The following is a 25,139-nucleotide window of genomic DNA, read 5'->3' as shown; positions in this document are numbered from 1 at the left end:
ATAACACATCAACTTATGGGAAGACGTTCAGCCTCTTGAGCAATCAGGAAAGCACAGCTTAAACCACATGAGCTTTATACCCACCAGCTTGGCAAAAATGGAAAACTGCCACCACCACCTGGCATACAGAGCGGTGAGGACTGCCAGCCGCTGCCTCCGGGAATGTCAGCTGGTGCAGCAACTTTGGAGAGCAATGTGGGCTTGTCTAAGGTGGAACATTCACCTGACCTCCAGACCATTGATTCTCCCGGGGAAACCTGCATCTCGTCCTTCTGTCCATCAGGAGGCGCGCAGGGTGTCCATGGCGATGCTGAATGGCAGACAGCACAAGCTGCCCCCATCATGGGAAGGGATTCACCTGTGGGGTGTTTCTAAGTGGAACAGTGGACAGCAGTGAGAAGGGTGAACTATGGTTGCATGCCCGAACACAGACGAATCTCACATATACCTCAAGCGGAAAAAGCAAATCACAGGACACAAGCAAAAGTTAAAATAACGTGGTCCAGAGCAGAATTCAGGGAACATAAGGGAATGATAAGCACAGAATCAAGGACTATTTATTTCCTCAGACAGGAAGCCCCAGGATGCAGTCAAGGGAGGAGCTAACTTGGGGTGCTTGGCTGGCTCAGTTAGTAGGGCATGCGAGTCTTTTTTCTTTTTTTTTTTTTAAGATTTTATTTATTTGAGGGGCGCTTGGGTGGCTCAGTCAGTTGGGCATCTGCCTTCAGCTCAGGTCATAATCCCAGGATCCTGGGATCAAGTCCCACGTCTGGTTCCCTGCTCAGCGGGGAGTCTGCTTCTCTCTCTCTCTCCCCCTCTACCCTTCCACCCCTGCTTTTTCCCTCTCCCTCTCTCTCAAATAAATAAATAAAATCTTTAAAAAAAAAAAAAAGATTTTAGGGCGCCTGGGTGGCTCAGATGGTTAAGCGTCTGCCTTCGGCTCAGGTCATGATCCTAGGGTCCTGGGATCGAGTCCCACATCGGGCTCCCTGCTCAGCAGGAAGTCTGCTTCTCCCTCTCCCTCTGCCATTCCCTCTGCTTGTGCTCTTATATCTCTCTGTCAAATAAATAAATAAAAAATCTTAAAAAAAAAAAAAAGATTTTATTTATTTGAGAGAGAGAGGGGGGTGAGGGGCAGAGGGAGAAGCAGACTCCCCGCTGAGCTGGGAGCCTGATGCAGGGCTCGATCTTGGGACTCCAGGATCATGACCTGAGCTGAAGGCAGAGGTTCAACTGACTGAGCCACCCAGGTGCCCCAAGCATGCAACTCTTGATGTCAGTGTTGTGAGTTCAAGCCCCACATTGGGCATGGAGCCTACTTAATTAAAAAAATAAAAATTAAAAAAAATTTTTTTAATTTAAAAAAGGGAGGAACTAACTCTTAAGCTGGGTGCTAGTTATATGGGTGTCTTATTGTTTTTTATAACCTATGTGTTATATTCTTTATAACCTATTATTATAACCTAATATGTATATACTATATATTTTGTATGTGTGAAATCATTTTTTTTTTAAAGAGGATGATGGTAATGCTTTCTCTGTCTCCAGTTCAAATGAGACAACCAAATGAGAAACATTAGCTTCACTTTACTAGGCACTTATTATCAGCTAAGCCCTTGATCTGTATTTCTCCCGTATTCAGCACAGTAACACGGTGAGAGAGCAGATACCATCCAGGGTGAGCACAGCCGGCTGGGGCCCCTGGCAAAGCCCCATGGAGGCATGAGGGGTGCCCATCATAGGCACTAATTCCTTCTGCCTTCCCACAGGTGTTGAAGTCCACAGGAGATGTGGCTGGAGGCCGGGCCCTGTATGAGGGGTACGCAGCGGTCACTGATGCGTCCCCTGAGTGCTTCCTCACCCTCAGGGACACAGTGCTACTCCGCAAGGAATCTAGGAAGCTCATCGTTCAGCCCAACACTCGCCTTGAAGGTAATGGACACCGAGCCCTCTTTGATGGACAGAGGCCTGGAACCCATCCCTGGGCTCAGGAAGGGCTACCTGGGGTGACTCCTGCCTCTCTCCCTCCCTGCCCCAGGCTTCCCCATGCCAAACCCTAGGCCCCAAACCTTGGCATCTGTTACCACCACCCCACACATGCAGGGCTGTGCTGCTTATAAGACAGCAACCAGGGGCGCCTGGGTGGCTCAGTCATTGAGCAGACGCTCAGGGTCCTGGGATCAAGCCCCCCGCATCGGGCTCCGCGGAAAGCCTGATTCTCCCCCTCCCACTCCCCCTGCTTGTGTTCCCTCTCTTGCTGTGTCTCTCTCTGTCAAATAAATAGATAAAATCTTAAAAAAAAAAAAAAGACAGCAACCAGAGGTTTCCAGAAGGCCCGCAGAGCAAGGGCTAGTGGAACAAACAGACCCCAGGCTTACAGGGAGGCCAGGCACGTTCCTGGAGGATCAGGCCTGTCGGTGCCTGGGGACAAGGTGAGGGGCAGGTATGAGTTGGAACCCAGCAGGCTGGTGGAACCCAAGGGACAATGTGACTGCAGAGCCCGGGAGAGAGATCAGCAGCCCCATGGGCCCCCTCCCTTCTCAAGTGATGACTCTGTTTCCAAAAGCCTTGACCCTGTCTGCGCTGCACTGTCACCTGTTGTATTAGAGGCCTGTGCTGCGTTCACTTTCCTCTCACCTCCTGACCCATCTTTCCTGACGCCCGTCACGTGAGCCACCTGAGCAGAGGAGGTGCCAGGCAGCTGCTCCGTGACCTTGTCTTCATCCATAAAGCCAGTGTGGATTGTGTGCTGACAATTAGCTACTTCCTTCAAGCTCTTACTGCTTTCCATGGCTTCACTCTTTAAATCCTCCCGACAGGGGCGCCTGGCTGGCTCAGGCAGCAGAGCATGTGACTCTTGATCTTGGGGTCGTGAGTTCAAGCCCCACATTGGGCATAGAGCGCACTTACAAAAATAAAATAGAATAAAATGAATCCTCACCATAACCCAATGAGGTAGTTACAGTTTACATTTTACAGTTAAGAAAACTGAGGCACAGAGACAGAATCATTCAAGGCTTACAGCTCTTTACCAGAGGAGCCTAGAGTCAGATTAAGGGCGCTCCTCACTCCCACAGTCACAGGCAGTTGTGAAGGTTAAATGAAATAATTACCTCCTACTGGCAAGGAAAACACATTTGAAAGGCTTATTTCCAACTCTTTATGTTGCACTCCAGAGGCCCAGGGGATTTGGCCCCGACCCCTGCCAGGCCTCAGGGACCCCTCCTGGCTCACTGGCCTCCAGCTCATGGCCTTTCCATTTCTCCAACACCCTGAGCTCGCCCCACTCCCATAGCCTTTGCACTCACTGTCTCCTCTGCTGGGCACAGCCCTCCCCCAATCTTTGGCTGGTCCTTCCTGTCATTTTGGTCTCTGTTAAATGACACCTCCTGGGAGAGGCTGTCCCTGACCCCTCAACCTAAAGCAATCCCTTCACGCACTGTCACTCTGCTATTTTCCCGTCTGCCTTGCTTCCACATGAGCAGCAAGCACCTAGCATAGGGCCTGGCACAGGAGCTGCTCAATGCATGTCAAATGAGTAAATGGACAAATCATGCCAGACACATCGTAAGTGCTCATTACAACATCATTGCTTTGATTGTCCAGCCCTGTGCGGGCCCTTGGGGATGGAGAAGTGAATCAGACCCAGGCCCTTGCCTCAAGTAGTCCACAGTCCATTAGGAATATGACCTAGGGAGAAATGATCACACCCAGGGAGCATTAATAAGCACCCAAGAGGCCCAAACGATGGTCAGAACACTTAGAGAAGGGAAGACCACATTCCCCTTTGAGGGAATCAGGGAAGGTTCTGAGGAGGAAGTGGTTAAACTAAGCCTGAAGAGCAGGTGGGGTTTTCAAAGGTATGGTGGTGGTGATGATGGTGATGATGGTAAAGATGATGAATAACTTTGGAGGACTTTTATGTGCCAGTCACTGGGTAAAACTTTGCATGGATTAACTCCCAACAACCCCAGGGGGAAGTTATTGCCCCCATTTTTCAGCTGGAAACTGAAACACTGAGGGGCCATGTATTTGCCTGAGGTCAACAGTTAGTGGGCGGCAGAACCAGGATTTGAACGTGTGCTGTCTGAACCCAAAGCCTGTGCTCTTAGCTGAATACACCCCACAGTGCCACAGAGCACAACAAGGCTCTGTGAGTGGGTAGAGCAGTGGAAGTATGTTGGAGGGAAATGCTTCCCGTGAGTATTCAAGGGACCCTTGGAACAGCCCACGAGTTAAACTGGTACCCTTTTGGCTCTGCTGGGTGCTCGAGATAATGATGCTAGTGATAGCTAGCACTTGAGAATTCACTCAGGGCATTATTGTATCTAATCACTGTGGGTACTGTGCTCACCCCCACTTTATCGGTGAGGAAAATGAGGCTTAGTGAGGTTGTGAAACTTGCTCAAGGTCCCACAGTAGATAGAGATAACGCAATTGTTGGACTGTAAGCTCCTGGGGCCCAAGGGCTGTGTGTTTAACCTAACATGGCACCAGAGTATATACTTATTAAGTGAATGAATGAATGAATGAATGAATGCAACAGTTCATTGAATCCTCCCCCTTTAATGCTTCCTTCTTCATAGAGTTACTGTAAGGATTAAATTAGATGATAAAACACTGAATACAATTTTTGGCACAAGATAAGAGCTCAGGAAGAGCTACCTGCTCCTATGATTATGATTGTGATTCTCTGCTTCCTATTAAAACCTTTTCCTGCTGCTTTTTCTCTGTCTCCCCAGGCTCAGAAGTTCAGCTTCTCGAGTATGAGGCCTCGGCTGCTGGCCTCATCCGATCCTTCTCCGAGCGCTTCCCAGATGATGGGCCCGAGTTGGAGGAGGTCCTCACCCAGCTGGCCACAGCTGATGCCCGGTTCTGGAAGTCCCCCAGTGAGGCCCCATCTGGCCAGGCTTGAGACAGATTTATGCAGCTCCTCCCCCAGCTCCATCAAACCAGGGCTGCCAGTGGCCCCCCCCTTCCTGTGTGTGCCAGGGGAGGAGCAGGAGCTCGGACCTTGGTGCTACCTCAGCCGAGGGTGGTGACGCTAACCCCTTCCATTTGTCGGCACTTTCCAATTTACCGAGTGCTTCTCCTGTGTTATCTCATTTGATCTGCTCTGCCCTTGGTAGAGTGGGCAAGGCCCGGCTCCTTATCCTGCTTCCCAGGTAAGGGAATGGAAGTTCTGAGAAGTGACCTATCTAGATGCTACAGGACTCAAAGCCTCTCCCAATCCAGTGCTCTTCATGTATTACTTTTATAACCAGAAAATAAACATAAGAAATCACCACCATCTTTGCGATTTGTGTGAATCCTTGCCTTTGCCACACTTCTCATTTGCTCCCAGCAGGGTGATGGGGAAGGGAAGGAAGGTCAGTTTTAGGTTCCCCTCCACAACAGGATTTTGGTATCACCTCTAAACAACGAGGCACAGCCACAAGGAGGAACGTGGCACAATTTTTACAGTCCTTTGTGGCATTTCCTGTATTTTAAAATACTCCAGGAACCTAAAAACTGGAAACTCTCAATTTCAGTCAGTCCTAGGATTTAATCTCTTAACCCCGTGCTTTGTTTCTCTGAGCCCAGACCTCTAGAATAAGATGGGAAGAAAGGACATGGCCCCTTTTCAACCGGGTTAACCATGAGGAGGAAGAGGGTGTGGTATTAGTTTTGCTCCTCAGAAACGCTAGAAAGGCTGCTCTCCAGGCCAGAGGGTCCTGCCAATAATCCAGAGATCGCAGGGCCCAGAGATTCCGGCTGGGAAGGAGCAAAGATAAATCCTACGAGCTGGGATGAGGGATCGCGCCTCGGCAGGCAGAAACCCAACTAAGGCCAGCGTATCCTGCATGGCGGCCTGTTGGCCCCGGGCCGGAAGGCCGAGCGCCCGGAACCTTTGTACGCGCTCTTCCCAGCACGCTTCCCGAGCCCGGGCTCTTTTCGGCGTTGCGCAGCAGCTGGCCGGAGCCGGTTGCCACGGCGACGCCTGCAAAGATGGCTGCTGCGTCTTCGTCGGATTCCGACAGCGGCAGAGCTGAGAGGTGAAGGCCGGGGTCCTCGAGCCCTCCTTTCCTACAAACGTAAAGAGGGGGGCTTGGCCCCGGAATCTGGGCTCCTGCGCTTCTCAGAAAGCGCTGGCAGTCCTTGAAGGGATCTGAGGGTTCAAACAGGGAAACTGAGGCCCAAAGAGTGAATGAATGTGCGTGTGTGAGTGACTCTAGGTCACTCAGTGAGCTTATGGTGGAGCCTGGACTTGGCCCCAGACGTCCGTACCCCCATTTCAGAGCCCCCTACACACCCCACTCTCAGAGACTAGCTCCCGCAAAGTTTTCTTCCCCTCCCTTGGGACTCAGCCGCCAACTCTTCCCTTCTCTGCCAGCAACGAGGCCAGTTCGAAATGGCTGGACGCACACTACGACCCCACGGCCAACATCCACACCTTTTCCTCCTGCCTGGGTAAGTCTCTGGGACCAGGAGATGGAGTCAAATGACGGTTCTGTAGCGAAGTCTCAAGGATTGGGAAACCCTGGCTTATGGCCCTTTTGTGTTTTCCAGCGCTGGCAGATTTGCATGGGGATGGGGAGTACAAGGTAAGCATATCACCCGGCAGAAAGAGAATTGGGGCGCGGGGAAGCATCAGAAGTGAGATTTCCTGATGGCTCCAAAGGAGTTCAGCATCATCTGGAACCCATGTGTACCCTGAACAAGTACATTTAGTGTTGTGGGTTTTTTTAAATTTGTTTAATTGACAGAGAGAGAGAGAGCACAAGTAGGCAGAGCGGCAGGCAGAGGGAGAGGGAGAAGCGGGCTTCCCGCTGAGCAGGGAGCCCGATGCGGGGCTCGATCCCAGGACCCTGGGATCATGACCTGAGCCGAAGGCAGACGCTTAACGGACTGAGCCACCCAGGCGCCCCTAAATTTTATTTTTATGTGGATGGTGAAGAGAACCTGTTGATTCCATAATACAGACTGCAGAAGGAAAGCAGAACAAATGCTGCTGGGGATTCTGCTAAGACAAAGCCTCTTAATTTTGTTAACTTGTAATTCTTTGCTGGAAGGACAAATCCCTGGGGGGGGGGGCGGGGGCATTGGAATCTGGAGAGAAAGTAGAAGAAAGGGAAGTGAAAGTTTTATGTTTATTAAAAGGGCATAGATTTTAAGATTTAAGATTAGCCATGAAGCTAATCTTCATTGTTGGATGGCGGGTATTTGGAGGTTCATTATATGAATCTCTCTGCTTTTGTATATGACTGAAACTTTCCATAATAAAAAGGTTGAATTTTAAGTTTAAAACATAAAGATAAATAAAAGGTAAATTAATTAATTAATTTAAAAATTAAAGGGACAGGTTTTTAAAAGATCGAGAAATATTTTGGGCTTACAGAAAGGAAATTAAACCTATATTTAGTGTCCATTTCTGGGCTAGACCCTCTTTGAGCATTTTCACATACATAGATATTATTTATTACCAATTTGTTAATGGGAAAATAGATCCAGAGAGGATGAGTAAGCTTAGTAAATTTGTAAAAAGTGGCAGACCTGGGCCTGTCACATTCCCGGTCATGTGTTTGTTCCACTGTTGCTCAGCCGTGGGCAGTGAACCCACAGTGGGCATGCTATTTGGGCCATTAGAAGATAGCTCTGGAATCATACCCTTCGTGGTGAGTACAGTAGAATTCGGTGGACTTTTGACTCCAAATTCCTGTCCATAAAGCATTCTGCAATTTGGCAAGTGTACAGCGAACCCCTACTGTGTGTCAGGCATTGTACGGACACGAAACTAAGAAATGAACCAGTACACAGTCGGGAGGAGATACAGACGCTGGCCTTAGTTTATCATTTATCCATGATATTGACTGAATACCTAGTGTGTGCTTGCCAGTTAAAGGTATAGAGATCACAGCCTCAATAACTAGCATGAAATATAAGATGCTTTTGTGTAATAATTTCTTTAATGGCTAGTTTGTTGATTCCCAGCATCTAGCCCAGTGCCTGGCACAAATTAGGTAGTCAGTAAATATTTGTGGAGTAAATGAGTGGATGCTAAAATCGAATATATGAAAAGTATGGGAGCAGCAGGGAGAGAATGGTGAGATCTATCGGGACGTACCAGGAGGCAGTAATACGTGAACCGGGTATTGAAGGATGAATGAAATGTATCAAGAAGGTACAGAGGGAAGGAGGGGGAAGGCATTCCAGTCAGAGGGAACAGCACAAGTGGAGGCGCAGAGGCTTAGAAGTTTGTAGCATATTTGGAAAGAGTAATTTGGAGTTAGAAAGTGAAAACCAATATAAAATAGTAGTTAAGACCACTGGCTTGGATTCAGACAAACCTAGATTCCAGTCCCATCTCCCCAACTTACTTGAATGACTTTTACCTAACATCTCTGAGCCACAGCTTCACCATCTGTGAAATGGGGCTAATAATAGTACCTGTCTCATAAATTGTTGAAAGGATGCATGTAGTTCCTGGTGTGGCTCCTGGTACACTGTGCATCCTCAGAATCCAGACGTTCTGTGGCAGCCCCCATTCTGGCTGGAGCATAGCATGGATGGGAAGGTGATGGAAAACAAGCTGGAGACCAGATCAGAGAGGCCTTGAAAGCCTCACGCAAGAGAATGGGCTTGCATGGCAGCCACAGTGGCTTGGAGGATGGATTAGAGGGCAGAAAAGAGAGACTGAGGAGCTTGATTCTCCTCTCTGTCCACAGATCACATCCCAATCTGCATGCATGCGTGTGCTTCTTTAGCTCTGTTCCCATTTGGAAGCCAGGCCTCAGAGGCCCAGATAGGAGTTTCTGGCACCCCACTGACTTCAGCCACTCTCCACTGTACAGAATAGTGCCTGGCATGGAGCAGACTCTGAAGAAATGTTTACTGAATGAATAATGAAAACATCATCTGCCACGTAGTCCTCACTAGCACTCACCAGGTTCCGTAATTCATTATCTCATTTGATTTTCACTACAAGTGTCATGAGGTAGATATTCCCATTTTGTGGGTGGAAGACTGAGGGTCAGCAAGTTTAATCAACTTTCCCAAGGTCACACATCTTGCAAGCCTTATTACAAATTCTCCTTGCCCCCCACTTGGTGCACCAGTGTGGCAGTGAATGAATGTGCACTAGTGAAAAGGAGTCAGTGGAGGGGTCTTTAGACCTTGAGCCTGGAATAAGCCAGCCTCTTTCTACAGCTGGTGGTGGGGGACCTTGGCCCCGGTGGGCAGCATCCCCGCCTGAAGGTGCTCAAAGGACCCACAGTGCTGACTGAAAGTCCCTTACCTGCACTGCCGGCTGCCGCCGCCACGTTCCTCATGGAGCAGCACGAGCCCCGGACACCAGCTCTAGCACTCGCTTCAGGCCCTTGTGTGTATGTGTATAAGAATCTTAGGCCCTACTTCAAGTTCAGCCTGCCCCAGTTGCCTCCAAACCCCCTGGAACAAGAGCTTTGGAACCAGGCCAAGGAGGTAAGTGATGTCGGGGATGGGAATAAGAAGGCAAAAATGGCGGCCACTGAGTCATCCTCATTCCCTGCCTGACTGTGGAGCTCACAGGCTTACCCTTTTTCCTTGCTGTCATAGGACCGGATTGACCCCTTGACCCTGAAGGAGATGCTGGAAGGCATCCGGTGAGAACCCACTTATCTGTTCGTATGCTTCCCACCCCTCCTTCAATCCTCCAGCCCCTCTTCTTCAGCCCATGCTCTCCGTCTGACCCCCAGGGTCCTGTTCCTCAACTAAATCTGCCATGATTGCCCCTCTCCTTTCAGGGAGAAGGCAGAGGTGCCTTTGTCTGTTCAGTCACTCAGGTAAGGGCCCTGTGGAGGGCCAGGGCTCCGGAAGCTCCAGGGGGAAGGGAGTGGCTAAGGAGTGGCCTGTGGAGGGAAGTAGCCCAGGCCGTGCAGATGCCAGTTCTCTGTGTGTGCAGGTTTTTACAGCTGGAGCTGAGTGAAATGGAGGCATTTGTGAGCCAGCACAAGTCCAAGTCCATCAAGCGGCAGGTAACATCCCTTCTCTCTTTATTTCCCTGTAAAGAATATGGACAATTTTTAAAATAGACAATGTAACATCAGTGGTAGGTTCTACAACCAAACCCGACTAGTTTCACTTTGCAGTTTCCTTTCCAGCCTGTGCCACACATAATACGGTCACAAAGCTGCAGAGCCTTCTACGTTTCCAGCTGACAGTGGCAGCTTTGAATTGATATATAGTTACACAACTTTATATAACTTTTATTGTCTTAAGAGTAAAGGTAACATATTTTCATTAGAGAATAAAGAGAAGTATAAAGGAGAAGTATAAATGACTATAATCTCACCATCCAGAGGTACTTGTTCTTACCATTTTGGTACATTTTCTTGATAAATATGCTTTATAATTTGCTTCCCTTGAGTACAAAACATTATATCTTGAGCATTTAAATAGTCTTTAAGAACTCTATTCTTAATGGCCCCTTAATTATTTCATTGATTATTAATTATTTCATTCATAGTTTATGTAACTATTCATGTATACTGGATAAGAAATGTATCCCTTTTAGATTCACTTCATATTTTTCTTTTCTTATAATTTTAATGGTTTTATTGATGAACCTATTCATTAAACTCTGGTGGTTACTGACCTGGGGGCTGACCCTCAGTCTAGTCCCAGGGCTGCTCTTTGTATTTTAGAAAGCCTCATGAGAACCCTCCAATTCCTGTAGAAGCCACTTGAACCAAATGCATGGACCAATGCATGCCTCAGTTTTTGGCTAGCCTTAGACCAGTGCTATTCTCTTCTGCTGATCAGCAGCTCAGATCCACAGTTATCAATATCTTTGAGTTCTTACAAAATCATGAAGTGAATTAATTATTGCTTAAAAGATGCAGTTTGGGGGAGGGAGGAAATCTTTCCAAGATATATATGTCATGATTATATAATTGGACACCATTACCATCCATGTTTCTGTAACCTCTTTCCACTAAGCATTGAGAATGATTCCTCTTTTTTAATCTTAAAGATAATCACACAATAAGCAGCTTTATCCAAAGAAATATTTTGGTCCTGCTAAATTATTTTCATAGGAGAAATTCCTAAAAAAGGGATCATCCTCTTCTCTTTTGTTTTTTCTCCAGTCATAATCACAAAAGGAACATGTGCCCACTGTAGAAATTCTAGAAAAGCACAATGAAGAAATTAAACATCACCTGTGATTTCATTGTCCAGAGATAACCAGTTTTTGTATTTATGAGTATTTATTTATGCCTTCTAGCATGTTTTTTTATTCAGATATTTTCTTAAACTAGGATTATACTAACATAACACTTTACCTGTTTTTTTTTCTTAATACATTAGAAGTGTTCTACAAAACATTAGAAGCTGAGGCTTCTTTATTTATTTATTTATTTATTTATTAAGATTATTTATTTATTTATTTATTTATTTGATAGAGAGAGACACAGCGAGAGAGGGAACACAAACAGGGGGTGTGGGAGAGGGAGAAGCAGGCTTCCCGTGGAACAGGGAGCCCAATGCGGGGCTCGATCCCAGGACCCTGGGATCATGACCTGAGCCGAAGGCAGACGCTTAACGACTGAGCCACCCAGGCGCCCCAGTTGAAGCTTCTTTTAAAATGTGATTTTTACATGGCTTTTGATCAAATGGAAACTTGTAATGGACTTAAGCCTCTTTTTTAGAAAGTTAGGTTTGTTGCAATAAACACTTTTGTACATAAAACTTCTCCCACATCTCTGGTACTCTTCCTCCTCTTTTGCCATCTTTCTTCCCTCCTTTGGTATCCTGGGGGTGTCTGTGGGGATGGTGTGTGGGGATCTCCTGGGTGACTCTTGAAGTCCTTCTGCAGACAGTCATCACAACCATGACCACCTTAAAGAAGAACCTGGCTGACGAGGATGCTGTGTCTTGCCTGGTGCTGGGCACTGAGAACAAGGAGCTCCTGGTGCTGGACCCGGAGGCCTTCACCATTTTGGCCAAGGTCAGTGTGGGGCCTGGCCCTCGGCACAGCTGAGGCCCAGGCTGCATTCCCTCCCTCTGTTCCCCTACATCTCCTGCCCGTAGTTCTTGGTAATACATGTTGTAGAAAACTTATAAAATGTAGATAAGCATAAAGAAAATAATACATGTCCAAGAAAATACCACCACCCACAATATCTACTATTAAAGTTTTGGTGTGTCTTTCCAGAATTTTCATATTGAGACACAGATATATAACTTATAAATACATTTTTTTTTTTTTTTTACAAAAATGACTTAGTGGTAGAGGATCACGTAACCTGCTCTTTTTACATACTAGTAGCCCATCATTGTGGGCTTTTGCTACATGTTGCTGAGTTTCCCTCCAGAAAAATTGAACAAATTTAAACTACGACCCACAGTGAGGGAGGAGATTGGGAATTTGGACAAGGAACCAACTCAGAGGAGTTACTTCAAGGTAAGGAAGGACAGGGGTGCCAGAAAACCTGGGATATTTGAGCCTCTCCTTTGCAGATGAGCCTACCCAGCGTGCCCGTCTTCCTGGAGGTTTCTGGCCAGTTCGATGTGGAGTTCCGGCTTGCTGCTGCCTGCCGCAACGGGAACGTCTATATCCTGAGAAGGTAGCCGCGTCGTGGCCTCGGGGCCAGGAGGAACATCTCAGAACCCGGGTGATATTAGGGGCTTTGGAGCTGGTATTTGGGAGTGGAAAGAGCTGGGAACTTCATAGAGAAGGCTGAGCTCACGTGCCTAGGGGGCCATCTGGAGGCTTGCATGATGGGGACTGGCAAAGTGAGAGACTGGGCAGAGTGACTATTACACGTGAGCGGTGCAGTCAGAGATGGGAAGAAGTAAAAATAGCCTCTTGTTGCTGTAGGCTTTATAGGTATGTAACACTTCTCTACGCATTAGGTTGATACTCCTTACAACATTCATCTTCTAATTCAAGAAATATCTTTGAGCACCAACTATGTATTAAGCATTATATAAGGTATCAGGAATGTATTGATGTATTGTTAAACGACATAAACATAATCCCTGTGTGCTTTGGAAAAAATACAAGCTCCATGGGAAGAAATAACGGGGCTAGGGTGATCAGTGAACACCTGTCTGTGGAGAGGATGTGGAAGGTTAAGAAGCAGCCAGTTGTTCTAAAAGTGGGGAAGAAGGGGCACCTGGGTGGCTCAGTTGTTAAGCGTCTGCCTTCAGCTCAGGTCATGATCCCAGGGTCCTGGGATCGAGCCCCGCATTGGGCTCCTTGCTCTGCAGGAGGCCTGCTTCTCCCTCTCCCACTCCCCCTGCTTGTGTTCCTGCTCTCGCTCTCTCTCTGTCAAATAAATAAATAATAAAAAATAAAAGTGGGGAAGAAGTGTTGTAGCCAGAGAAAACTTGAGCAAATTCAAGATGGAAAAGACACTGATGTGTGCTCCTCAAGCTTGATGGGCAAGGAGGAGGGCAGAAAGAGGTGTGTGGAGACCAGATCTGGCTCATGCATGGCCTGTTAGGACATGGTAAGGATTTAGAATTGGAAAATTATTATGGGGTTTTAATCAGAAGAATGATGTGAGCCATTTATATTTTTAAGAGATTGTTCTGCTGGGTGGAGAGTGGATTGGAAGGAGGCCCAGAGACCAGAGGGAGGCTCTCAGATGGGTCATCAGATGGGATATGATCATCAGACTTGGTTATGAAGAAAGGGGAGCCATAGCCTGTGATTGGTAGGCTGGAATTACCCCTTCTTTCTGGATGAGAGAAACTAAGATTCAGAAGCCAGGAAACTGAAAACAGTGCATTTACACAGAGCAGACTTCTCGTGCGTTTCTGATGAGTTGCTAAACTGCCTAAGTCCGCTAGCACCTCATCTAGCCTAAGGTACACTCACTGTAAACTGTTCAGTGCCAGGTTCTCACACAAATCACTGCAGTAAAGGCAGCAGGGAGACCGGGAAAGAAAGCCCACTTCATGTTATCCAAGGTCACACAGGGGCTAAGTGGTAAAGGTGGAAATAATACTATGGTCATCTACTTTTGGTCCAAGGTTCCTTCTGGGATAGTTTGTGGGGATGAGAAAGAGGAGGGTCAGCCAGGGAAGGAGAGGAGGTTTCTCTGGGGCTTGGAGAGTGTGTCTTTATTCCACAGAGACTCCAAGCACCCCAAGTACTGCATCGAGCTGAGTGCCCAGCCTGTGGGGCTTGTCCGGGTACTCAAGGTCCTGGTGGTGGGCAGCACCCAAGAGAGCCTGCATGGCTTCACCCACAAGGTGCGGCTTCCGGGCAAGCATCATCCCCCACCCCCTCCACGTATGTCTCCCTGGTTCCCCTTTAGCAAGGGATTCCTTCTGGCGTCCCTTTCCCTGCAAACTCCAGCCACCCTTTCCACGTTGTGCCCTGAACCCTCCCAAGGTAAGAAGCTCTTCCCTCCCAGGGTAAGAAGCTGTGGACAGTGCAGATGCCAGCAGCCATCCTGACCATGAACCTCCTGGAGCAGCGCTCGCGGGGCCTGCAGGCCGTCATGGCTGGGCTGGCCAATGGTGAAGTCCGCATTTACCATGATAAGGCCCTGCTCAATGTCATCCGTGCCCCGGTGAGCTGCTCACTCCTCTTTGCCCCCCATTCCCGCCTCTGGGGCTTCTTAGCTGCCTCTTCTGATCCCACTCCACCTGATAATCTTGACTTTTGATGTTTTTTTTTTTTATGATTTTATTTATTTATTTGAGAGAGAGCATGAACATGAGCGGAGGTGGAGGGCAGAGGGGGGGCAGGCAGAGGGAGAGGGAGAAGCAGACTCCCTGCTAAGCAAGGGAGCCTGATGTGGGGCTCAATCCCAGGACCTCGAGATCATGACCTGAAGGCAGATGCTTAACCAACTGAGCCACCCAGGTGTCCCTTGATGTATTTCAAAAACATTTGTTGAGCATCTCATAAACACAAGTCACTGTTGTGTGGGGGTAAAAATGATGTCTAAATCCTGCCTTCACGGAATTTATAATCTAAGGTGACAGCCAGACAGAGACACAGCTAATTCAAATACAACCGAGACTTAAAGCAGAGCAGAATACTGACAAAGCACAGAGAGGGCCTGGTGACTGGGGTGGTGGTGAAGGATAGATGGGGGTGGAACTCATGAGTCATTTCCGAGAGCAAGTGACAATTCTACTGGTCCTCAAAACAGTTTGCCAAGTGGATACATGGAGGAAGAACATTCCAGACTGGAAACAGCATGAACAAAGGCTGAGAGGCATGGGTATTCTTGATTAAGGAATCCAGGTGGCTTGATGAGTTTGGACTAGTTTTTCAAACACTAAGTTGTGAGTCATTAAATTAATTTAATGGGTCACAACCAGCAAAAAAAAAAGAAAGCTCAGAGTATATCACATGTGAACTTGTGTGTATGTACGTATAAAGTGCCCTATGTCACAGTATCAAGTTTAAAAGCCGCTGGTTTAGACCGCAGGCTTCTGGGAGACAGGTGAGGTGGGGTTTGGGGAAATGATAGAGGAGAACAGAAAAGGCAGGTTGGAGTCAGATGTGGAAAGCCTTGAATTGTTCTAACAAGGAGGACAAACGCCATTGGAAGTTTTTTGGCAGAAAATAGACATGATCATGTTTGTATTTTTGAAAGGCAGAAATGTGAAGGACAGACTGGGAAGAAACACTAGGCTGAGGGCCTATTAGAAAGCTGACCCCAGAAGCCCGGTGACATTTATTCTGGAACTCTGGCCGTAGCAGTGAGGTTGGAAGGCAGATGAGAAATACAGGGAATATTTCGGAGGCAGCATTGCCCCAGGCCTTAGCTCACATCTCTTCATCATATCATATCTTGGGTCTCCCAAACTTATCACCCCACCCCAGTCTTGCTCTCCTCTCCAAGATATTTCCCCCCCTAAACTCTGGTGTCTCCATCCTAGGATGCAGTGACCAGCCTTTGCTTTGGCCGCTACGGGCGGGAGGATAACACCCTCATCATGACTACTCGGGGTGAGCGGACTCAGACCTGGCAGGGGTTTTCGAGTTAGGCACCAAGGTGACGGGCCAGATCCTGGGAAGCAAGAGGTGGCTGTGAAGCACAGGCAGGCCTGGGTTTGGAAAGCAAGGCCTGCAGACACATGTCCTGTCTGGGGCTGACTCATCATCAGTGTGATTGCGCTACCCACGGGCCAGTGTCTCCAGGTCCCCCCAGTCTCAGAGCTTGCCACGATGCCAGGAACATCACAGTCAATAAGTAAGTGCTGAATGAATGGTAGGACATTGTTAAGACACACTTTATTCCTTCTAGAAACCCAGAATCTCGGCAAGAAGACAGACATGGACAGAGATGGCTCTATCTGAGGCAGATGGTTTGGGGAGGACAGACTGGGAATACTGGGTAGAACTAGGAAGGACAGATCTATTTCTGTCTGTCCACTTTCCTAGGCGGTGGCCTGATCATCAAGATCCTGAAGCGTACAGCGGTGTTCGTGGAAGCAGGAGGTGTGGCGGGCCCCCCACCAGCCCAGGCGATGAAACTCAGTGTGCCCCGCAAGACCCGGCTTTATGTGGATCAGACACTGCGAGAGCGGGAGGCTGGCACCGGTGAGACTCAGACCAGGTCCTTCCTCTTCCTTCTCTGTGGCTCTGAAGCAGCGAGAAACGGGTGAACCCTCCCTGGTTCGTGCCCTAAGCACTGGGAGACCTGAGCAGCCAGGCAGGTCTCCTGCCTCTGGAAGTCCAGAGACAGCCGAGGAGGTATACTCTGCCTACAATACCTGCCTCACGGTAGAAGACGCTGTGGGTGAGGGCGAGCACCCTGTGAATGCAGAGGAGAGAACAGTCGCTTCTAGATGCAGAAATTCTCATGAGAGAAATAGAATTGGACCAGGGTTCTTCCTTTTCCTCCTCGGTTTTATCCACTCTTGCACTCATTCTTCCATTCATTCAATACCTGGGATTATGCCAGGCGTTCTGCCAGGTGCCTTGAAATAGGCTAGGCCCGACTTGAGGAGCTCAGTCTCCCTCGCTAATTTCACGCTGCATGATGGGTGTAGAAGGGGTCTCTGGTGAGGCTCACAGGAGTGAGGAAGTTGGCCTGGGAGCCTGGGAGAGGCTTCAGAGAGAGGTGACATTGGACTTCGCCCTGAAATGATTACAAGTCCACCAGCCAAAAGGGGTGGGGAAAGGAGATCCAGGCCAAGGTGTGAGTAGAGGCACAGGACCCTAGCTGGATTCAAGCAACAGCTGCCGTGTAGTGACAGGCGCCGTGCAGGAAGGCTGGATGGCCAAAGCACAGACTGGCAAGGCAGGTCAGAGCTGGCTCTGGAAGGGCCTGGAATGCAAAGCTAGGATATTGGTTGATTCTAGGTGGTGGGGGCTGGGAAAGATGTCAAACATAAAAATACAGTAACTCAACCATCTCTATCTCATAAAGGGACCTTGCTTATACTTTTAAGGGATAACTATGAGGATAAAAGAGCTAGCAGGCTCTTGTAGCCTAGAGAATCCAAGAGAAGCAATTGAAACATTTGAGAAATAATTAGGAACTTATCTAAGGTGACCAAATATAAAATATACCAAAAATCAATAACTTGGTATATACCAACTGTAACCAGTCAGAAAATATAATGCAAAGTTTCCATTCACAATAGCAAGAAAATCCGTAGAAATAAATTTAACAAAAGAAAATGGCAGTCTAAGAAAGAAAGTTACAGAACTCTCTAGGACATAAAAGACCACCTGAATATTTCAATGATGAGACTTCCCAAGTCTCAGGGTAGCAAGACCCAATGCCTTAAAGCTACTGATTGATTAATTAATAGCTTCTAAAATTAATCTAGGAACATAGTGATGTTACAGGGAAAATCCCAGTAGGGTTTACTTTGAGGACTTGGCCAGTTGATTCTAAGAGTAAATCTAAGAAATTTGGGGGGGATTTAAGAATGAGGGCTGGTCAGCAGAATGACCTTTGAAGCTGTAGGAATTGGCAGGTGTGGTAGGACTACAGGAACCGCCGCCGATCCAGGGCACATCTAGAAAGTCCAAAAACAGACCCTCCTCCATGTGGAAGGTCCATATGTGTTAAAGGTGTCATTTTAGATTAGCGGGGAGAGGAGAGACTGTCCAAAAAGCATGATTAGGACAACTTGCTTCTAGAAAAACAAACAGAATTCTACTTCAAACCAAACACAAACGTTCATTCTGGGTAAATTAAAAATAAGTTGTAAAAGTACCAGAGGAAAAAGGAAAGATTAATGGGTGGGGTACCATAAAGACATAAAACTTCTGAGTGGTAGAAGGCCCCTCACACAAGGAAAGGAACAGGAACAGGCTGGGAAACGAGCGTGCGAAGTCTGGAAGTGTCCCGGCGGGAACAGAGGGGGCGCAGGCTCTGGAGACGGCTTTGAGGAAGAGGCCTCAGGCCTTGGCAAATGACTAGCCGTGAGGGCAGAACCTGGGTAACTTGGTGGATGGGGACGTGGTGACGGAGGTAAGGCGATGAGGTGGGTTTCCGCAGTGCTGAGTGTGAGGTGTTGGTGGGACGTCCGGATGGAGGGGACCATTAGGCAGTTAGCAGCAGGAGGCGGGCCCAGGCACCAAGCAGCGGGAGATGCAGCGCACAGTGTTGAGAGTGGACGTGGGTCGGGCCCAAGTGGGGCCCTGCAGACTCAGTAGTGACGAGTCCCTGCCCTCAGGAGCTCGAGGTTGTTCCTCATTGGGGTGCTCACACTGGGGCAGGGCAGAGGAGGAGGATGGAGAACAAGACTCAAGGGGGTACCAGCCCTTAAGGCAGAATCGCAGGAGCCATCCAGGAGACTGGGCTTGTGCGTGCGGGTAGCGTGGTGGTAGGAAATCAGGAAGGAGGGAGCAGCGTGTGGCCCACAGCATCCTGTGTCACTGGAAGGCCAGGCTATTGCACTCTGTCCTCCCTTTCCCCAATTCCCCGTCCCCGCAGACCCGGCCTTCCTCTTGCGTGTCTGAGCAGCTGCCCACACAGGACACCCCTCTCCCCCACCTCTGCCCCTCCTACCCTCCTGACCTCCAGCACCAGCCCTTTGTGTCCCTCTCCTCAGCCATGCACCGGACCTTCCAGACCGACCTCTACCTGCTGCGCCTCCGGGCCGCCCGTGCCTATGTGCAGGCCCTCGAGTCCAGCCTGAACCCTGTGTCTGTGACGGCCCGGGAGCCCCTCAAGCTGCACGCTGTGGTGAGTGAATACCCAGGTGTGGGGGGAATCAGGCCACCTCAGGGCCAGAGGGGCAGAGGTCAAGGGTGAGTAGGAACCCCTCAGCCCCAGAGCCAATTCTGAGCCCACTAGGCCTTGTGCCTGCTTCTCACCTCCCCTAGGCCCAGAGACCAAGCCGCAGAGTGGGCCATACCCTCCAGCTCCTTTGGCCCGTGCTGTGCCTCAGACAAGCCCCCAGATTTGGGGCAGAGCACGCAAGTAGTCACCTTGGGACGTTTCTTCCCAGGACTGGAGGGACTCTCACAGCAATGGTGTGAGGAAGAAAGCTGTTGATTCCAGTAACCGCGGGCAGCCTGAGGTGTTAGGACTGCCTGGTACAGGGAAGGGAGGTCCTGGGACTGGCCCAGGCACAGCAGGAGGAGCCCCTGCACTCAGACACAAGTGACCACGAGGTCGTCTGGGCTCTGGCCAGTGCTCAGTGCGTCCCGGAGGTGTGCCGTCTGACCCACTGGGTTTCCGATTTCTCTTTCCCTAAAGGAAGTGGATAGATAGAGAGAGGAGGAGGCTGCAGAGCAACTGAGGCTAAGAGAGAGGAAAACGAAGTCACTGTGGCCACCACAGGACGAGAGTGGGCAGTGGAGAGAGCCTGGGAAGACAGGGGCAGGGACAGTGGTGAGTCCACGGGTGGGAGCTGGGGCATGCACCCCCGGGCCAGCTCTGCCTCCGACCGACTTGCTCAGTGGCCTGCGTCAAGCCCCTTCCCCTCTCTGGGCCTTTGCTGATCCCCGTACAGGCAGGAGCCAGCCTTCTGTGCTTCCCAGGGGCCCCTTGATGAGGGGCAGGACAAAGCATTAGAGCAGGTGGGGAAGAAGGTGACACGAGGACATTGATGAGAAGGCCGGAGGGCAGGACCAGGGCACATCAGATTCAGTGCCCAGGGCTGCTGGTTAAGGGCTTTCTCCACCCACCCCACCTTCTCCACAGGTTCAGGGCCTGGGCCCCACCTTTAAGCTCACACTTCACCTGCAGAACACCTCAGCAGCCCGACCCATCCTGGGGCTCCTGGTCTGCTTCCTGTACAACGAGGTGCTCTATGCCCTGCCCCGGGCCTTCTTCAAGGTACTGGGCCCACCTCACTGAGACATGGCGTGAGAAAGACCAGGCCGGGGCCTGAGGAGGTGCCCACCGAGCCAGAACAGATCAGTGGTGAGGGAACTGGCGGGTGGCTACAGCCACAGACCAGGCTGGCATATGACAGAGATCTGGGGAGAATGCCCAAGCCTTGCCTCGCTGCCTGAGAGAGGTCTTGGGGAGCCACACAGAAGGTTCTGGGAGAACAGCTAGAGTCAGGCTCCCACCTGGGCCTCTCTCAGGAGCCTGTTGGTGCTGGGATCCCAGAGCCCATCCTGCCTCACAGCCATACCTGCAGTGGGAGTGGGAGCTTCTTTCTGCCCCAAGGAGAATTTTCCACAGTGAAGGGCCTGCTTTCCCACCAGGGTCCAGGTTTGACCCTAAGTTGGGAGGACCAGAAACTGAGAAAGACTCTGGGACTTGGTTGGGAGTCAAGAGGTCTGGGTTTAATCCTGGACATACATGTGGTCCTGGAGCGTCCACTCCCCTCACTGAACCGCATGCCCCGTGAATGGGCCTGTCAGCCCTGCCCGCCCTGCCCCCTGGATTGTTCAGCTTCTATAGCAGGCATGAGAGCGCCCTGGAATCTGCTAAACACTGTCCAGGCATGAGGGCTAATTTCCTTACCTCTTTGTCCCCAAACTCAGGTCCCCTTGCTGGTGCCAGGACTCAGCTACCCCCTGGAGACCTTTGTGGAGAGTCTCAGTGACAAGGGCATCTCAGACATTATCAAGGTAGGTGGCCCATTGGTACTACAAGGGAGAGGACAGTGAGAGTGAGGTGGACAAGGCCCCCGGGTGGCTGCTGGCTCAGAGTGGGTATCTGCAGCCCTGTCCCCTTTGACACAGCCCTGGTCACCTGTGACTGGGCCCAGTGCAGACCAGGCCAGGCTTGTGTTTGCAGGGGGCAGGGAGGACAAGGGGCCTGCCCCTACTGCCGTGGGTACCTCCTCTGTAGGTGCTGGTGCTCCGTGAAGGCCAGAGCACACCCCTGCTGAGCGCCCATATCAACATGCCCGTGAGCGAGGGGCTGGCAGCTGCCTGACCCCCGGACTGGTGTTGAAGCCCCTGCGGAATCAGGACCAGGAAGATCCAGCCCCTTGCACTGAGCTGGCAGAGCCAGTGGCCCCAGGCCCATTCCCCGAGCAGCAGTGTGCTGGGGCTACAGTTTCCTTCTCCTCTCCTCGAAGGGTCTCCTTTCTCACCACCCTGACTGCTGGGTGACCTATAGAAGCAGGTCAGTGAGGTTCAGCTCCTTCCCCCTCAGGAAATCCCAGGGGACTTCTCTGCATCCTCCCCACTTTTCTCCAGAAATGACACCAGGTCCGAAGGAATATCTCTGAAGTGGTTAATGTGTGATGAGGGGCATAGGCCCAGTCTTCTCCTTTGCTGCTTTCCTTAGTCACATTACTCGTGTGTGGCTGCAGGCCCAGGCCAGAATTGGCTACGGCCTGACCTGGGATAATCAGAGGCTTTTCTTGGGCAACACTGAGCCCTCTGTTGCTGCCTGGGGTTCCAGAGGCTTGGCTGATGCTAGCTCAGCTTACAGGCAAAACACATGCTCTGATCTCTCCTTGTGAGCTAAACAAGGGACCCCCTCTTTCCATTCATGGGGCTCAGGGAATAGCTGCCTCCCCACAGGGGGCTTTCCTGAAATTTGGGCTCAACCAAGGTCTCAGGCCTGTGATGCTCCATGAGGGTTGCCAAGGGAGGAACTGGTGCAGGAAGGCATAGAGTGCCCATGCAGGGAGCTAGTGACTCCCGCCCCCACAAGGCTTCTGAAGACCACACAGCTTCTGCCCCTGACTTGGATTTTATGCCCAGAAAGGGCATCCCAGGAGAGGAAGGCCCAGTTAGAGCAGAGGTGGGGCTAGGGTGCACAGGAGAGGTGTTTCTGGAATCCTGGGGAAGCGGCACAGGAGGCAGAAGCCCGGAACAGCTCTTCTATGCCCTGGAGCCCAGGTCAGTCACGTAAGTGGGAAGTTCACTGGGCAGGGCCATAGTGTGAGAGAATGAGCTGGAAAGGCATGGACCAGAGGCATTGAGTGAGGCTTAACCCTGAGGGAAGGCACATATTTAGACCACAAGGACCAGAGACCCACAATCCTGGCCTTCGGTGCCTCCTTGAGCCCTGGCCGGTCTGCCTGGCCCACTCTCAGCCTCTGTTAGGCTCGTGCTACCAGGGCCGCCCTGAGCCACTTTGTGAGCCAGGAACCCTGCTCTTTGAGGACCTGTATCTTCCTCTGTCTGACCAGGTGCAGCCTAGCATGTGGTAGGTATCTCAGGCTTGTAGGAAGTAACCAAATCCTTCTGGGTTAGTTTCCCCACATGTAAAATGAGGCAGTTTGACCAGATTCAGCTCTAGCATCCTATGAGCTGAGCAGCCTCTAGAGGAGATGAGGAGACGACTCCAGAAAGGGGATATTTAACAGGAGTAACTGCAGAGCTTTTGCCCTTGATACCAAGGGCCCCACCTAACTGCCGTGGCCAGGCAATAGCCTCTGTGTCCAGGACACCAGTGAGGGATTGGGGTGACACAGCTCACAGCCCACTCCCTAACTCTTCCAAGGAATGCATTCTGGGGCCAGGTTAAGAGAAGCATTGGGGGAGGGGGGTGGCTCAGTTGGTTGAGCGTCCTACTCTGGATCTCAGCTCCGGTCTTGATCTCGGGGTGGTGAGATCAAGCCCCGCGTTGGGCTCCGAGCTGGGTGTGGAACCTACTTAGAGAGAGAGAGAAGCATGGGGTCTGGACCAAAGAAAGAGCCCATCCCCCTCCTCTGTGCACAGTCTGGCCACTCGCAGACATAGATCAACTGGATCAGAATGGTGAAGGGTCTCTAGATCAAGCCAAGTGAGGCACAGTTAGAACAAGCAAGAGGTTTAACCTGGAAATGGAAAGAATAATAAAGGGAGTGTCACTGTCAGTCAGAGAGATTTCAACTTAACCTGAAGAACTTCCTGAGAGAGCTTATCAGAGATGGAAAGGCCTGCCCTACAAGGTAATGAGCCCTTTGTCACTGGGGCTGGGCTTCACAGGGTTGTGTGCTGGGCCACATGACCATAGAATCTCTTCTACCCCAATCAAGTGATGACTATGTGAACTTGGAACGAAAAGTGTGATCTGGATTCTGTTCGTAGCTATTCATGATGATGAAAATGGAGAGACTTCCAGCGCCTAATGAGAGTTTGTATGATGTAATACTACATACCGATGTGAACTGTGTCGATGTGGACAAGTATACATAAAGCAATATGAAATCAGGGACAGTGCATGGTACCCAGTGTCCTCACTAGTTAGAGCTTCAAGAGATTGTGGACATTACGGATGAGGGGAGTTGGTATCTTTTACATGTACCTACTTAGTACTATGGAGTTAGTTTATAACAAGAAAATAACCTCTCCCCATTCCCCACTACTGCTCTCTTACTACAATCATTTTCAGTTCTCTTAGCTGTTATTTTTTTCAGTAACTTCTGAGTCCAATCTGGGGCTTAAATTCACGACCCCAAGATCAAGAGTCACATGCTCCACTGACCGAGCCAGACAGGTTCCCCATTAGCTATTTATTTTAAAAAATATGCTTCAGGACACCTGGGTGGCACAGTTCATTAAGCATCCAACTCTTGATTTTTGGCTCAGGCCATGATCTCAGGGTCAGATCGAGCCCTGTGTCAGGCTCCACACTGAGTGAGGAGTCTGCTTAGGATTCTTTCTCTCCTGGGTGCCTGGGTGGCTCAGTCAGTTAAGCGTCTGCCTTCAGCTTGGGTCATGATTCCAGAGTCCTGGGATTGAGCCCCACATCAGGCTCCCTGCTCAGCGGGGTGTCTGCTTCTCCCTCTCTCTCTGCTCCTCCCCCTGCTTGTGCTCTCTTTCGCTCACACTCTCAAATAAATAAAATCTTTAAAAAAAAAGATTCTCTGTCTCCCTCTATTCCTACTCTGCCCCCTGCTCATGTTCTCTAGCTAAGGAAAAAAATATATTTGTTTATACTACTCTTGCTTGACTTGTCATTCTAGACACCACCTGTCGGCTCTCTGTTGTAACAGATGAGGCTTGAGCTCTCCTGTGACAGGACCTTGCTCCCTTCTCTCCCCCGTTTTTAGGTAAATCAATACTCACTGTTTAAATAGCTATTTATATTACTATGTGAAAGTTACCCACTGCAGAGTCAAAATTGGGATATAATTAAATTACTTCTAAATTTTTCGTTGAGTTAAAAATTGCCATTCTTCTGTTTCATTTGCTTAGTTTTTTGTATATACCAATTGTTAGTTCTTCCCCTACGGTTCCTCTTTTTATCCGGACGCTTTCCTTCATCCCCTGGCTCAGTGAGGACTGTTTGCTCCCTGGAACTGCTGCAGAGCATTTCTCCTGATTTTGATCCTCTGATTCCTGAGCCCCATGTCTTCATCTTTCATAGATCTTTTACCCCTCCTTTGGTGACGTATATCCACAAGTACCTTCTCTAAAAAGTCACTAGAGTTAAAAATTTTAAAACATGGTCTAAAGAAATCTTTATTCCATTCATACACGTGTGATAGCAGGTCATAAAATTTGAAGTTGAAAATAATTTTCACACAAGAAAATCATTTTTAAGGCAGTATTCCCTTGTGTTCACATTTTTGGTAATGCTGTTGAGAAGTTCCATGCTATTTTTGCTCCTGACCTTCTCTTTCTCTGAGGTTCTGAAATGTCAGGACGTGCCTGACTGTGTGCCATTATTCGTTGTGCTGTTGGGTGGAGATGTATATCCTTCACTCCCACAAAATTTTGTTTTCTTGAGTGATTTTTTCCCATTTTCTCTGTTCTCTCTGGAATTCTCATTGAACCCAGCACCACCTGATAAATGGTTAATTCCAGAGAGAACAGGATTGATCATGTTTTTCTTCTCTTT

General features: G+C 49.5%; 2 protein-coding genes across 6 annotated transcripts in view; both read left to right on the top strand.

The window, feature by feature from the left end:
* DPP3 (dipeptidyl peptidase 3) overlaps positions 1 to 5,290 on the top strand; it is a 36,958-nt gene extending 31,668 nt beyond the window's left edge. For all 4 annotated transcript variants that reach the window (XM_036121509.2, XM_036121510.2, XM_036121512.2 and 1 more), the window contains exons 17-18: positions 1,770 to 1,932; positions 4,743 to 5,290. In XM_036121509.2, coding sequence (XP_035977402.2) covers positions 1,770 to 1,932; positions 4,743 to 4,915 — 336 coding nt within the window. In that variant the 3' untranslated portion in view covers positions 4,916 to 5,290. The remainder of the gene's footprint in view (positions 1 to 1,769; positions 1,933 to 4,742) is intronic.
* Positions 5,291 to 5,948: 658 nt separating this feature from the next.
* On the top strand, positions 5,949 to 24,451 carry BBS1 (Bardet-Biedl syndrome 1). 2 transcript variants are annotated; one of them, XM_036121514.2, is made up of 17 exons: positions 5,949 to 6,035; positions 6,374 to 6,450; positions 6,550 to 6,584; positions 9,187 to 9,459; positions 9,574 to 9,620; positions 9,762 to 9,800; positions 9,920 to 9,992; positions 11,834 to 11,965; positions 12,478 to 12,584; positions 14,100 to 14,220; positions 14,385 to 14,543; positions 15,868 to 15,937; positions 16,373 to 16,531; positions 19,003 to 19,136; positions 20,100 to 20,234; positions 20,894 to 20,980; positions 21,204 to 24,451. In XM_036121514.2, the coding sequence occupies exons 1-17, from the start codon at positions 5,989 to 5,991 to the stop codon at positions 21,288 to 21,290; spliced, it is 1,782 nt and encodes a 593-aa protein (XP_035977407.2). In that variant the 5' UTR covers positions 5,949 to 5,988; the 3' UTR covers positions 21,291 to 24,451. The 2 variants fall into 2 exon arrangements, with proteins under 2 accessions (XP_035977407.2, XP_035977408.1); XM_036121515.2 differs by having other exon boundaries at positions 6,000 to 6,074.
* Positions 24,452 to 25,139: the final 688 nt, after the last annotated feature.

This window comes from Halichoerus grypus, chromosome 11 (genome assembly GCF_964656455.1).
Source record: "Halichoerus grypus chromosome 11, mHalGry1.hap1.1, whole genome shotgun sequence".
Taxonomy (NCBI): Eukaryota; Metazoa; Chordata; class Mammalia; order Carnivora; family Phocidae; genus Halichoerus; species Halichoerus grypus.
Note: the sequence above shows the minus strand (reverse complement) of the source record. Positions and strands in the feature narration are given on the sequence as shown.